The sequence below is a fragment of the Onychostruthus taczanowskii genome, unplaced genomic scaffold, assembly GCF_017590055.1.
Source record: "Onychostruthus taczanowskii isolate IOZ18803 unplaced genomic scaffold, ASM1759005v1 scaffold288, whole genome shotgun sequence".
NCBI lineage: Eukaryota > Metazoa > Chordata > Aves > Passeriformes > Passeridae > Onychostruthus > Onychostruthus taczanowskii.
The window spans coordinates 36,405-49,350 of NW_024500217.1; the positions used below are offsets into that span (position 1 = coordinate 36,405).

At 41.6% G+C, this 12,946-nt stretch overlaps 2 protein-coding genes across 2 annotated transcripts in view; one reads left to right on the forward strand and one right to left on the reverse strand.

Moving 5' to 3' along the window:
- ZDHHC13 (zinc finger DHHC-type palmitoyltransferase 13) overlaps positions 1-3,425 on the forward strand; it is a 35,914-nt gene extending 32,489 nt beyond the window's left edge. The window contains exon 20 of the transcript XR_005952941.1: positions 3,353-3,425. The gene's annotated coding sequence lies outside the window, so the exon portion shown is untranslated. The remainder of the gene's footprint in view (positions 1-3,352) is intronic.
- Positions 1,061-12,320, reverse strand: E2F8 (E2F transcription factor 8). Its single transcript, XM_041408015.1, has 13 exons — positions 12,156-12,320; positions 10,656-10,931; positions 10,170-10,326; positions 8,770-9,075; positions 7,977-8,138; positions 6,434-6,571; positions 5,886-6,095; positions 5,250-5,334; positions 4,496-4,979; positions 3,399-3,617; positions 2,409-2,538; positions 1,998-2,314; positions 1,061-1,288 (listed from the first exon to the last, which is right to left on the reverse strand). The coding sequence occupies exons 1-13, from the start codon at positions 12,192-12,194 to the stop codon at positions 1,115-1,117; spliced, it is 2,697 nt and encodes an 898-aa protein (XP_041263949.1). The 5' UTR covers positions 12,195-12,320; the 3' UTR covers positions 1,061-1,114.
- Between the last annotated feature and the right edge of the window lie 626 nt (positions 12,321-12,946).

A 12,946-nucleotide genomic window follows, 5' to 3' on the forward strand; every position in this document is an offset into this window, starting at 1 on the left:
GTTTTAATTATATGTATCTTTTTTGTGCAGTCCAAGCCTGAATCTTGGGCTTTGCTACCATTTATTTCTTCTATCCCAGACTGGTCGACCAGGTACATTTCACCTGGGAAGGCAGATACACTGTATTTTTATTCAATTTGTCAGCTATTACTTATTATCTGAGTGTGAGCTGTAGGAGTCTTCATCTTTCTTCCTTCAATGTATATGAGACACTGCTGCCCTTATTTAAATTCAAGTGGTTTGATTGAACCTGTTTGAAACTTCTGTGACATTTGGCCACGCGTTCCTGAATGCTCCAGGGTGATATCTTACTTCCTTTTTTGTTCTGACTTGTTTCTAGGAGTTGTAATATGTACGATAAGAGTTCAGAAGTTACATTGAGTTACTTAATTCACTTTTTCACAAAACACCATTTTCCCCCCGTTCCTTCAGAACACAGCAAGCCCTGCCTGACAAAAAATGACTTAAGAGATGCCAGTGAATATGCAATGTATGCATATGCAATGTGTAACTTAGGTAATCTAATGTAATCAAACAGAAAAAGTCACTGTAGAGTTTTATGTAAGTTTAATCTGAACAAATCAATTTAAAAATACAGTATAAATAATTCTTAACTTATATAAAAATTGATTAAGAAAATTTGGGAGTTTTTGTGCTTCTTACTAACTTTACAAAAGAGCATTTATTTAAACACAGATGCAAAACATTTTACCTGTGGCCTTTTTTCTAAGACATAAAATATTTACACACTCACAGTACTTTTTTTTTTTTTTGGTGCAAAATATGTACTGACTGATAGACTGTACCTTTCTGTACAAAGACAATTTCAGCTTACTTTGCATAGAAGAAATCAACACACACTCACAAAAACCCCACTAGATACCTAACTTTGCTGTTAAAATACTTCAGGTAATCCTTTTGGAAAAATTCATTAGGCATTAACTTTCTCCTTAAGAGTCAGTTTTATTTTCTAAAGCATCAATGAAGGCTATTCCAGCATTGAGGTCTTGGTAATACATGTCCAAACCATTGTCCATCATACAATGCCAGAAGTGTGCAGTGTGTTACCAGCAATTTTGCCTGCTAACACAATCAGCAATTCCCTATCCCAAAATTAGTCTTCTGAAACTTCAAGTTTTCGTTGAGGAATATATAGAGTTCCTTGAGAGGTTCTCTGGGTACCATCTGAGTTTGCAGATAGTGCAAGTTCTGTGTTTGGCCCTCCTGGTGTGCGGAAGAAGTTCTCTGTAACTGCCTGAGGCTCCTGAGGTTCCTTTGGCTGAAGGTACTGAAGAGAAAAGAGAAAGTTACTTTCATTTATGGGGGAATAAAAAGTAAATTCTACTTCTATGTTTCTGCAGGATATTAGCAAACTTTTTTGTCCCCTGAAATTTAAAAACTGAACTTTTTACTGAGAAGGATATAGCTGCATTCCTTTATATATATATATAAATACATAAAAATATGTTTTTCTAATCTCCTTTTTTAACACAAACAGATATTAGGCAATACAGTATTATATAAAATATACAGAGAAACTTCCTGTGGGGGAAAAATATTTAAAAACCTGTACAGTCCTATCCTATTAAAAGAATAGCTATTATTAAACACAAGAACTTGAGAGTAGATTAGGGAAGTAACAAGAAGGAAAGAAAATAACAAAGGAACAATTTTTTAATAAGCACAATCTAGTTTGTGATTATTAAAGTATCTCTCAGATATGTAAAATCCTCCCTCTAAAACAGTTGTTTCTTCACATCTTGTCATCTTCCAGCTGGCTCCACTTCCACCACAAATAAGTCACTTATCTTCCTCGCTAACCTCTCATTTCTACTGTACTTAGGCTGGCCTTCACTGCTAGCTCTTTTTGGGCAGTGCTGATTTCTAAAGATCAAAAAGAAATGTTTATTTATAAATTTTATCTGCTGTAAGGGAATTACTGCACTGCACTTCCCACTCCACCCACCATGGTGGAGTTGTGATATGTTTTGACTCACCTTCCCTTCTTGCACGTTTGTACTCCCTGAGCTATGGCTGATATTTTCTGATTGGGAAGAGACTGGCACATGCTGTAGAATAGGATTTGCAGGAACTTGCACACCAGCAGGTATTAGTCCTATGTGTTGCAGCATAAAGTTCAGAGCTGAAGAGCTTGGATTTGGGGCAGAACTGGTACTGCTTGAATTGAGGCAGGAGTTGCTCAGTACAGGTGCAGCAGCTATGGAATTTGGTGACAGCATTATGTTCAAGGGTGTTATATGAAAAGCAGGAATATTGACTGTCTTCAGTTCTGAGGCTGGCATTGGAATGACACCTGGAACAGAAACATCAAGTGTTGAGAGGAATTAGGGCAAGCTGGCCCTGGCCCATTGAGCTGGACCCCCATGCCTGTTTCCCTGGACACTCACCAGTGATGGGAGAGCTGTAGGCTGTGTGCTGCAGAGAACACACCCCAGCCTTCTCTTTAGTGGAGCACTCTGCCTTGTTGCCATGGGTGCAGTGAGTCAAAGGAATAAGATAACCAGATGGAAAAAAAGTCTGAGAAAGAAAGAGACACCACACCTTTAGCCCAAACATGTAGTAAGCAAACCCCAAAACTTTTCTCCAAAACTGCAACCCTCCCTTGCCTTGTTCTTGTTCTTTATCCTCCATGTCCCCAGGATGCCATATCCTATGCCTGTACTACTTTCTGTCTGAAATGAGACAACAGTCTCAAGGACATGCTCTTTCAATTAAAACCACAGAGAAGTCAGCTGGCTCCATTTCCAGCTGATACTGTTGGTGGGGAACTGGAAATCCACCTGGGATTAACACAGTGCAGTTTGACCAGATGGAAAAGAAACCATGATACTCAACACTATTTTTCTAGAAGAAACATTCTGGACCCAGTAAATCATCACATCACCTCATTCTTGGATTGTATTTTTCATAAAACAAACATTGGATGACAAAACTTTTGCATTTACGTATTCTGTTTTTGTCAACAGAACTATTCCTTATTCAGGTTCTCTACAGCAATCAGTCTTAACTGCATAATACTGAATTTTACTGATGAAGAGAGATTCATGTGATTCTCTTTCAAAGCATTTTACAGTAAATATATGCAATAGAAAAAAAAAAAGAGAGGATGGGGGAGGTAAGCAGTCTCAATATTGCCCTCAGCTCATTAGTGTGACCTTCATTCCAATGGAAGCCTGAAAGCCTCTTTATGTCCTCTTTTTTGTTGTGTACTCAGTGCAGACACAGAAATCCTACTTTCCTACAAAATAAGGTTTTAAAAGCACACTAAAATTAATACAGCCAAAGACAGCCGATGTAGGTGTAGTTCGTTGTAGTTTTGTTTCTTTTGCAGAGACTCCAAGTAGTGTTTTCCCAGGGAATGGCAAGACAAATCTTACCTCAGGAGCAGGAATGGCAAATGCCACAGGTATGTCTTGTTTTGTTTTGATTTTATCTTCATCTTCTGGAATATTTTCTTTTGTACATTGGTCACAGCAACTTGCCATGTTTTGATCTACTGTTTTGGTTTCATTCTGTCTGTCTTCCTGGACACTGTCCATTTCATGATTCATTTGTGAGCTGTTGGAAGGTGGTTTTTCATTCTTAGTGGATTCTCCCTTTGAAAAAAGCACACACAAAAAGAAAGGCAGATGTTGTAAGGCTTAACGATCTCAATTAGAGACAAACAACAACAGTTAAACATTCTTAAAAACTGGAAAGAAACCTTTTTACTTCCTCCTCATTCCCAAGTTTGTACTATAAAAATTTCTGGTCACTAGGACAGCCAGGTCCATCTTATCACATCTTGTTTCTTCCCAGCTAGTGGATGTTGGATAGCATGTGCTGTCATAACACACCCATAACATATGACAACTGTTTCAGCAAGCCAGATTTACAGCAGATTTATAATTTACAGAGATGCTAAAACAATCAATAATTGAGGACTAGAAAGCAATCCAGCCCCAGTCTCTCCATATACATCAAGTTTTTCTGAACCTCTTATTCTCTTCATATGTTGTTTTATTACACCTAGAACAAACCAACACTGGGTAGAAATATTTAGAAAGCATCTGGGTTTTGGGAATTTCCCTGTAAAGGGAATTCTATACATCCACTTTCCCTCCTAACACATCTAAAGCCAGGAATGGTTGCCAGCAAGTTTACAGAATTCTAGAATTCAAGAGACCTTGAAGATCTCTTCCTTCCAACCTTGCTCTCAACCTGACCTACTCCTAAATCAGGTATAAATAGGTAAGTTTTGACATAATGTTTTGTGAGCTACTTTATTTTCACTACACCTGTACACTTTGTCTTCTTAGATATAAACCCCAGCCCCTCAAACATCAACAGGCATAGCAAATGAAGACTATCTCTTCAAGCCTGATGTTATTTAAAACGCCTACACTCACTGGCAGGCTCCTACATCACTTTGAAAATGAGTAGGTGGCAACATCACTAAGCCATAAAATGGCATTTTAAAACTAATTTAACTTACCAAAGAAGTATCAAGGCTTTCCTCATCACTTTTACGCCTTTTAATTAAATTGCTCTCTGGTAGTGCTTGGGATCTTTTAAGGCACCGCTGAGATGAAGTTTCTGACTTCGTTTCAGGTCTTTCTTCAGCTGCCAAGGATTTTGTAGGCTCATCCAGACCTCTCGTTGTGTCCTCTTCCTCAGTGGTTATTTTATTTAATATTTTTGAATTATTACTTTTAATTCCAGTTACGTTAGCACATGGCAGAGGTTGCAACATGAAGCCTGGGCTGCAGGTTGTTACCGTGTGGGCTTGGGAAGGGTGCAGATAGATTGCATATGAAACCCCGGACTGAGGATGAGGTAGGATAACGGGTGACACGGAGCTGTGGCTTGCAGGGCACACCCCGAGGGGCTGGCTCAGAGCTGGCTGCTGAGAGGGCTCAGGCTTGGGGACAGCCTCAGGCGAGGACAGGGCGCATTTCGTTTGCATCTCTTCTGCTGTCCTTCAGCAAAAAACAAACAAAAAAACCCCAAATGTGTTTTAATGCCTTCATGCAAAAATGAATGTTCTGACAAATTATCTTCTGTAATATATGGTATTATCTTCTGTAATATAAAGACTTAACAAGAACCTGTACTTCTCAATCCACTAAAGAGAAAATAAATGAAAAACTAGCCTGCAGTATTCAAGGTTACTGGCTTTTGCAGGCTGTTGCCCCACTCAAACTGAGCATAACTAACTTGTTCTCACCTTTAAATTTGTGCAAACTTACTTGGATTGTCCTTCCAGCTGATGTTTAGTGATTGCTGGAAACTGAGCTATTGTATTTGGGAAAACTGGTAAACTTTGATAAGTACCTGGTTGGAGGAGAAGAAGAACAAATCAAAAGAGTGAGTTCATCAAAGTAAAAATTTAACTTTCAAAGTAAAAATTTAATTTTCACTTGAGGAGACTGCATTATGTAATGTAACAGTTAATGAGATAAGTTATCCTCAAACTCAGCCCAGATTTGATTTGATCAACCGGACATCAACTTACATCAAACAAATTTTAAAGGCCCCAGAGAGAATCCCCAGCAAGAACATGAACACTGACAGGTAACTTTCTGGCCATGTTTTAGAATACAGAAATGGTTAAATAGTATGATCCAAAGCAGAGTTTCTACAACAAAGCAGGTTCGGAGAAGATCCAATATTCATTGATTCTAGACAAACAGAAGGTTTGTAGCCATTTCTGCATTTTTGACAGCTCTTAAGATGCATTTTCTGAAAGGAAAGCACATCTGCACCCACACATCTACATGTCCTGTGAGAAGAGGATAAGCCCAAATATTTAATGCAAGAGTACATCTGACTTAAAAACAAAAAAAAAAACGTTTCTGAAAGAAAAATTATGAAAAGATACCTACTGGCACTTATTTTAACTGGGCTGGTTGGAGCAGACTGGATCTTCCTTCTGTCATTCTCTATACTCTTAACTAACTTTATTAGAGATGAGTGCCGAGTGAAATTTTGCTTTCCTTTTGAAGGAAAAAGGGCTTTTGAGCACTGCTCTTTGGAAGTGATGGATTCTGAAACAGGTGGGGAACAGGTTGTAGAAGTTGCTTCAAGTTTTGTATCTGAAAAACAGAAAAAAAGAAAAAAATATGTATCATATGCAGATTCACTAATTAAAAGCAATTATTTGAACCTGGCTTATAATTCCTGAAGTACCAACAGTAGCAAACATGGAAATTCAAGAATCTCAATAGCTGAACATCCACTGTGTGCAAATAGATACTGGTTGCTGTGCTGATAAGGACAGTGATGTGACTAGTAAAAGATTTTCTGCTTAGTTATTCTGTCTTTTGGTCAAAAATTTCTACTACAGAAAATTTAAAAACCAATCAATATCATCATCAGAACAAAATGAAATATTTTGTTAATGAAAAATGAAAAAAATGACACATACACCTACCCTGAATATTTGGCAAGACCTCAGGTCCTGTCCACTTGAATGCTGGTTTTCTACCTCTCTCCTCTGTAACATGAACTTTTTTGATAAGCTTAAGGCTGCTGAGAACATTTGCTATGTCATAAAGTCTTCTAATTTTGGCTGAAATAAAAGAAATAAATGGAAAGGATAGTATCTGCAATTAACAAGTAGCATGTACCAGATAAAGAAATGTTGTAACACCCTTTAAGCAGCTAAAATGAAAAAGCTTTTTTTAAAAGTATAAGAACAATTTTGTGGAACAGGTATTTATGTAATGAAACAATATTGTGATACAAAGTTGACATGTAAAATAGAAGACATAGATACAGATCTAGAAGACACTGCAAAGTTTATTATGCTAAATATGGAAAAAAGAACATTTTCAAAACAAGTTAATTTCTGTGCAATGATCAAACCTACACAAATCCAGTGATAAATATAAGTAGATTAAAAGGCAGGTACACGCATGCAATGGCAAATGTGGGAACTGGAGGGAAGAGACACACTAAAATCCAACAGGATAATCATCCTGCATATCTTCCCTGTCTCTAAGTTGAGCTAGTTTTTTTGGGAAAAATTTCAGGTAGAAGTCAAACTACAAACGACTTTTAGAGCACAGTGAATGTGCTTAGGTCATGGAATTTCTGGCTCATAACCAAGAACGTGGTAAAACATGGGATTGATATTTGAAATACAGGTAGACAGATGGAACGCTTTGAAAATGCTTTTATTGTGAGACAGGCTCTTCTTATGAAAGAATAAAATCAAGCAAAAAACCCTACTGAGTAGCCACCCACCCTCTCTATGTTGCTGTGAAGCAGTGGAAAGGAAATAATGAACGGAAACCAGCAAGGATCAGTATTCACATAGACACAATTCCACAAAAAAAAAACCCCTCAGAACCAAAACAAAAAATAACCCAAAGCAAAGGAATCTGAGAATTAAGGAAGAGTCTAATTTTCAATGAAACTCACAACTATCCCTCAAAAGCAGCAAATTTTTAATTATTATATGTCTACTGATCTAGACCTAGAAAAACCATTTCATTTGAATGGAGAGGAAGGGGAGGAAGTGTGCAGGGAACTGAGAGAAGGGTAAAAGAATGAAGAAATAATTGGCAGTTAGAGCAAAGGGTTTCACTTCCTCTGACATGCAAGTTGGTCACAGGACTTTCACAGAATTTCTTTAGACTTCTACCAAGTAACTTATGTGGCCAGAATTCAGATTCTGGGGCATCTTTGGCGAAATGACGCTGAAAACTTTGACAGGCTGCTTGAGGAAAGAGAAATTGTTACTAATATGGAGGCTTGTGACAATACTTCAAGAGGGAGGATTTAATAGACTTTTCCTCTCAGTGGGCATTATGCATCAACAGCCGTACAAAAATTATAAACTGCAGAAGGTATTTAGTGAGTTTTTGGAGGCTCAAATAAACATTTGTGGCAGGAAAAATAAGACAGTATTTTTCCTTATATGAAGTAGTACCGGAATAATTCATTTAGCTTACACTTGCTGTTGTACTTACTTTTGAACTTGCTTTTATCTAAGTCTTCTAACTGATCTTCTCCAATCAGGATTTTAGCAGCAACTTCAAGGCTCACTATTTGAGGTGTTGATACAAGAAACAGCATCACAAATTTCTGACTCATCACTCGTAAGGACTTGTATTTCCTGCCATTCACTGATGCTGCAGCAGGCAGGAAAAAGGATTAAAGTATTCAGCAACACACCAGCTACAAACATAAAACACTGAAGAAATTTGTCAGTAATAATTGTAAGAATAACACAGAGACTAGGCAGGGCCAATGTTGACTCCAGAATCACGTTTCTACGTGACAAGAAACAGATGATTTGGTGGATACCAAGTCTAACTACAAAGAAGAGACAGTGATGTATCCCACATATACATTTTCCATTGTCTGACAACTTGTACTCTTAAAGATGCTTAACCCTTAATTAAAATTTCTTCCACGAATCGAAGCTAAATTAATAAAACAAATTGAGTAATTTATTCTTCAAGTTTCTACAACATTCAGTAGTAACTTCTGGTTTCTATAACAATTCAGTGGCAATGGCAATTGGATTATATGTTGGTGTATTTGATAGTTCCACCTGATGTAGAAACGAATTACAAGAACTGAACGAATAAGACAAGTGAAAGAGTGCAGAGCACTTTTTCTCACTACAAAGAGTTGTGGTGCCTTTGGAGCAGCACCACCTCAGAAAAAAAGGAAGGCTAATAAATGGTTTTTTCCTAAGTTCATAGAAATTTATCATTTCAAGTACATATTATTCTTGGCATTACAGAGAATCATTACCAGCACGGAATTCCACTCCTGGGAGCTCGACAAAAGACATTTCTGACTGCTCGCTTGAGCCAAAAGAATTTGCCATTTCTTCATTCCTTTCACCATCAGGATCAAATTCATGTTCATACTCTCTTTTCTTGATCATCTGGATTTGCTGTATGTATTTGTTCTCTTCCCCCACCTTTTTCAGGGCCTGCAGGGTCTGGGGGAGGTTGTGGCGCCCGTGCCAGACATATCTGTTCCTGGCCAAGCGGCTCACCATGTGCAGGCTCTCCAGCACGTTCACAATGTCATAGATGCGCCTGCGCTCCACATCTGCAGAGGGAAAGGTGAACCTGACAGCTCTGCTATATAACACATGTGCACTCATGCATTACCTGCAGCACAGAGTCCCTGTCCTTCCTCTTAGTATACTTCCAAATCATTTTTGCCAATTCCATAGCACAAACTGAAAATAGCCCTCCCAGGTCTTTCCAGCAAGGAGAACAAATCTTGCTTTGTATATGCAAGGACTTGCTGTTCCAGAGTTACACTTGGCTTTCAGCATTCCTTAAGAAATAAAACTGACTATTGCCAGAAGGGCCATTACATGGGTTTCAATCCAGCTTTAGAAAAAACATAGCATTCCTATTTATTCACTGCATTGATTCTAGACTGTGTCCTTAAATAACCTTGGAAAGTCATGGTAAGAAACTGTTTTATAACTTCTTTCTACATGTCATTTTATTAGCACACTCTTCTTTTCTAATTTGTCTGATAAACTCTTGGTTTTGACCAGACATTTCCTAAAATACATGTCCTTTTGTACAAAGTATACAAAAATGTAAATCATACAGCTTTAAAATTTTGCAACTATTATCCATATATAAGCTGTAGAATACTGTAACTCCATAACTCTTTTTTTTTTTTTATTTAAAAACGCTTCAGCTTGATGTTAGAAATGTGGACCCTGCAGAAATTATTGGTGCAACATACAAAACAGTGATATAGAATGAGAAAGTTAATATACCATCAAGAACAGAATGAAGTTTCTTGCTTTGATGTCATGATCAGACAGGAAGTTGTGGGCTCGGTTTGAGAAATGCTAGTTCCTGCTGCAAAAGTCTAACCACTAATCTTAGATAACATCTCTGAATTTAAAAAACTGCAACTGGTTATTTGTGGTATAAGCAATAATTTAGATGTTCAATATGAAACAGAATTCAGAGTTTCTCAGTTCAATTCACTGAGGAAACATCAGCATTCTAAAATAATTGCTCTGGGAATTAGCAATTTAAAAATGGGTTTAAATAAATCTGAGAACAGAGTAAGCATCTAAAATTGTATGGAGCAAAAATATACTAACAAAAATGACAGGTTATTGGCAAATTTGCATGAAGAAATATTTAATAGGATGAACACCAACTTACGTAGCTCTTCAGTGACTTCATCAAGGCAAATGTAACTTTTCTGTGAAGGGCTGGGGTAATCAGGATACCGAGCTAAGAATTTATGACACAGTAATCCGAGACTTTTCTCTTTGCGACTTGGCTGAGATTTTTCATATTCATCCCCCAATAAGTGCTCCTACATGGGAATAAGGAAAAGAGATTGCGATGTTTTTGACAATATGTAAGCACAGATATTCAACAGCTTCACAGTCAGCACTGTCAAAGGGCCCTTTGTCCTCACAGCTGTGAAATAAAACTAGAACATTACCTGTTGAATGCAGCTAGTCAATATCATTATTTATATTTGATAAATGCTCCAAAACAAAAACTTTTAAAAAGATGTGCTGTGTCAATGTTTGATTTTTATAATGAATAAACGGCCTTCAGCTAACTTAACCCAAAAAAAAAAAAAAAAAAAAAAAAAAAAAAGGAGGGAAAATAGATACAGACAACTTTGCAACATACCTGCAAGCAGTGTTTTGTCTGTAGGACCTCACTTGAACTGTCTGACAGTTGCCTTCTCTGTTCTCTGCTCCTAATCTCAGGACTGGCTGCACTAATCAGCATTTTCAGGTTGGAAGTAGGTGTCCATGGATCTGCTGGAGGGGTTTCCTTCAGTTTTGGGGGTGTGGTTAGAGGCTGACAGTCAGGCTGTCTCTCTGTCAGTACCAACTGTGAGGTAGACGCTTGTTTCAAAGGAGTTTTCAGTACATTTTTGCATGGCTCAGAATGCTCATTTTCCTACATATCAATAAAAAGAACAACAGTGATATTAAAACCCAGGTGCACCATGATCCATTTATCAATGACAGTCAAAGAGGGATAGAGATCCATCGCATTTTTTGGGTAGCTCCGAGTCAAGGGTTCCAGTCCTACTCTGAACCAATGAGTCCCTTCTCTGAAACCATTTCTGTGCCTGTAGCTTAAGGCTCGGGTCTCCTGGCATTTATTCATCGGATAGTTTTCCTTTTCCTTCCTCTGAGGCAAATACATTCGAAACATACCTTAATGCATAGCAGAAAGCTATAAATAATAGCTGAAACATGTAATGATCCAGGAGCGGGTGTGATGTTGCTTATAAATTCTTCTTGAGCTTCCCAGCCTGCATGTCAGGGAACTCTTATCCTTTATCATATAATCACCTCAACTCCACGACCAGCCCGGTATTTAGTAGTCATGGAAGTGTTGGCTAACAAGCTCTTAACTTTACAAACTCCCAGCTCTCTCAACAAACTTCGGAGCGGAGTAAGGGGTGGAATGTGAACGCGGGGCTTGCCCAGATACACCATGAGAGGAGAGGATAAAGACGGGAAAGCGAAGGAAAGGCATGCCCGGGCGGGATGGATCGGGGACCGATCCACTTCCCTGTAATTTCCCTCGTATTACCCCCTTTACTTTTCGCGCCGTGTCTCGGCGCCTGCGCGGTCTGCCCCGCAGAGCCCTCCAAGAAATGGGTCTGGGGTCTGCGGTGGTCCCGAAGCCCCTTTCGGGGAGGTACCCGGGACTCCGGGCAGGCTGGCCAGCCTGGAATTGAGAGGGAAGCGGGCTCGGCACAGCGCCGCCCCAGCTCCGCGGGACCCTCTTCCAATCGCAACTTCTCTGTCACGGCACCACAGAATGTCCGAGACAAACACGCTCTGAACATCATTATCCCTGCTCCTCCACACACCTTCCGTTAAGGGAAAAACAAAGGGGAGAGGAGTGCCAGGAGGAAGAAGTGTTCTTCACGGACACCGTGGATAAAGGTCGTGAGAAATGAAGTTTCAGGAGCTTTTGCTGATGACAGAAATTAAAGCGAAGGTAAAAACACACTCGACTTCTGCCGTCCCGCGGTTTCTACGCGCCATCGTTCCGACCGAAGCGGTTTCATCCCCAGCCGCGCTGAGGGCGGGCAGCGGGACTGTCACCGCCCCACAGGAAGCGGCAGCCCCGGGGTCGGCTGCTCTCGCTCACCGGAGGAATTACCTTGTCGCCGGCCCCCATCTCCCCGCCCGCCGGCCGCATTCTCCCGCCGCCTCAGGAGGCGACACCCGCCGCTCCCGCCGCACCGCTCCGCATGGCAGGTCCCGCCGGCTCTGCAGGGCGGGAGGAGGGAGGGAGGCACTGGATGGAGGCCCCGTGACGGGCCGGTTCCCGCTGCCTTCCGCGGCCGCCGGACTCGTCCCGCCGCCTCCTGCCTCGGCCCGCGCGCGCGCGCCCACCCGCCCGCCGCCCAACGGCCCCGGCCCCNCCGCCCCGCCCCGCCCCGCCCGCCGCGGCCTAGCACCGCCCATCGGCACTGCCGGCGGCGCGTTTAAACACAGGGGAGACACTACCCCCGCGCCCTCCCGCTCCCGCCGCGCACCCCACGGTCCGGGAGCGCCGGCGTCCCCCAGGAGCAGCGCTGCCACCGCCGCCCGCCCCGCCCCGGCCCGGCCGAAGCGCGGGGCCGCTCTCGGTGCCGATTTGAATTCAACGCGCGGAGTCGCCGCGGGCGGGTGGGGCCGGCGCGGCAGCCAATCAGCTCCCGGCGCAGCGCCCCGCGCGGCCAATGGGAACGCGGCCCTACGCGACCTCTCCCTCCTCCTCCCGCCTCCCGCTGCCGGGCGAGCGCTGGCGGGGCTCGGGCCGGGACTTTGGCGGGTTCCCTCCCTCGCCCCCTCCCTTGCCTCCCTCCCGCCCTAACGGCCGCGGGGTCGCGGGGCGGAGCGGGCGGGGGGCTCCGGGCGGTTTAGCGGAGCCCATTTACCCGCTGCTGCCGCCGGCCTCGCCCCGCC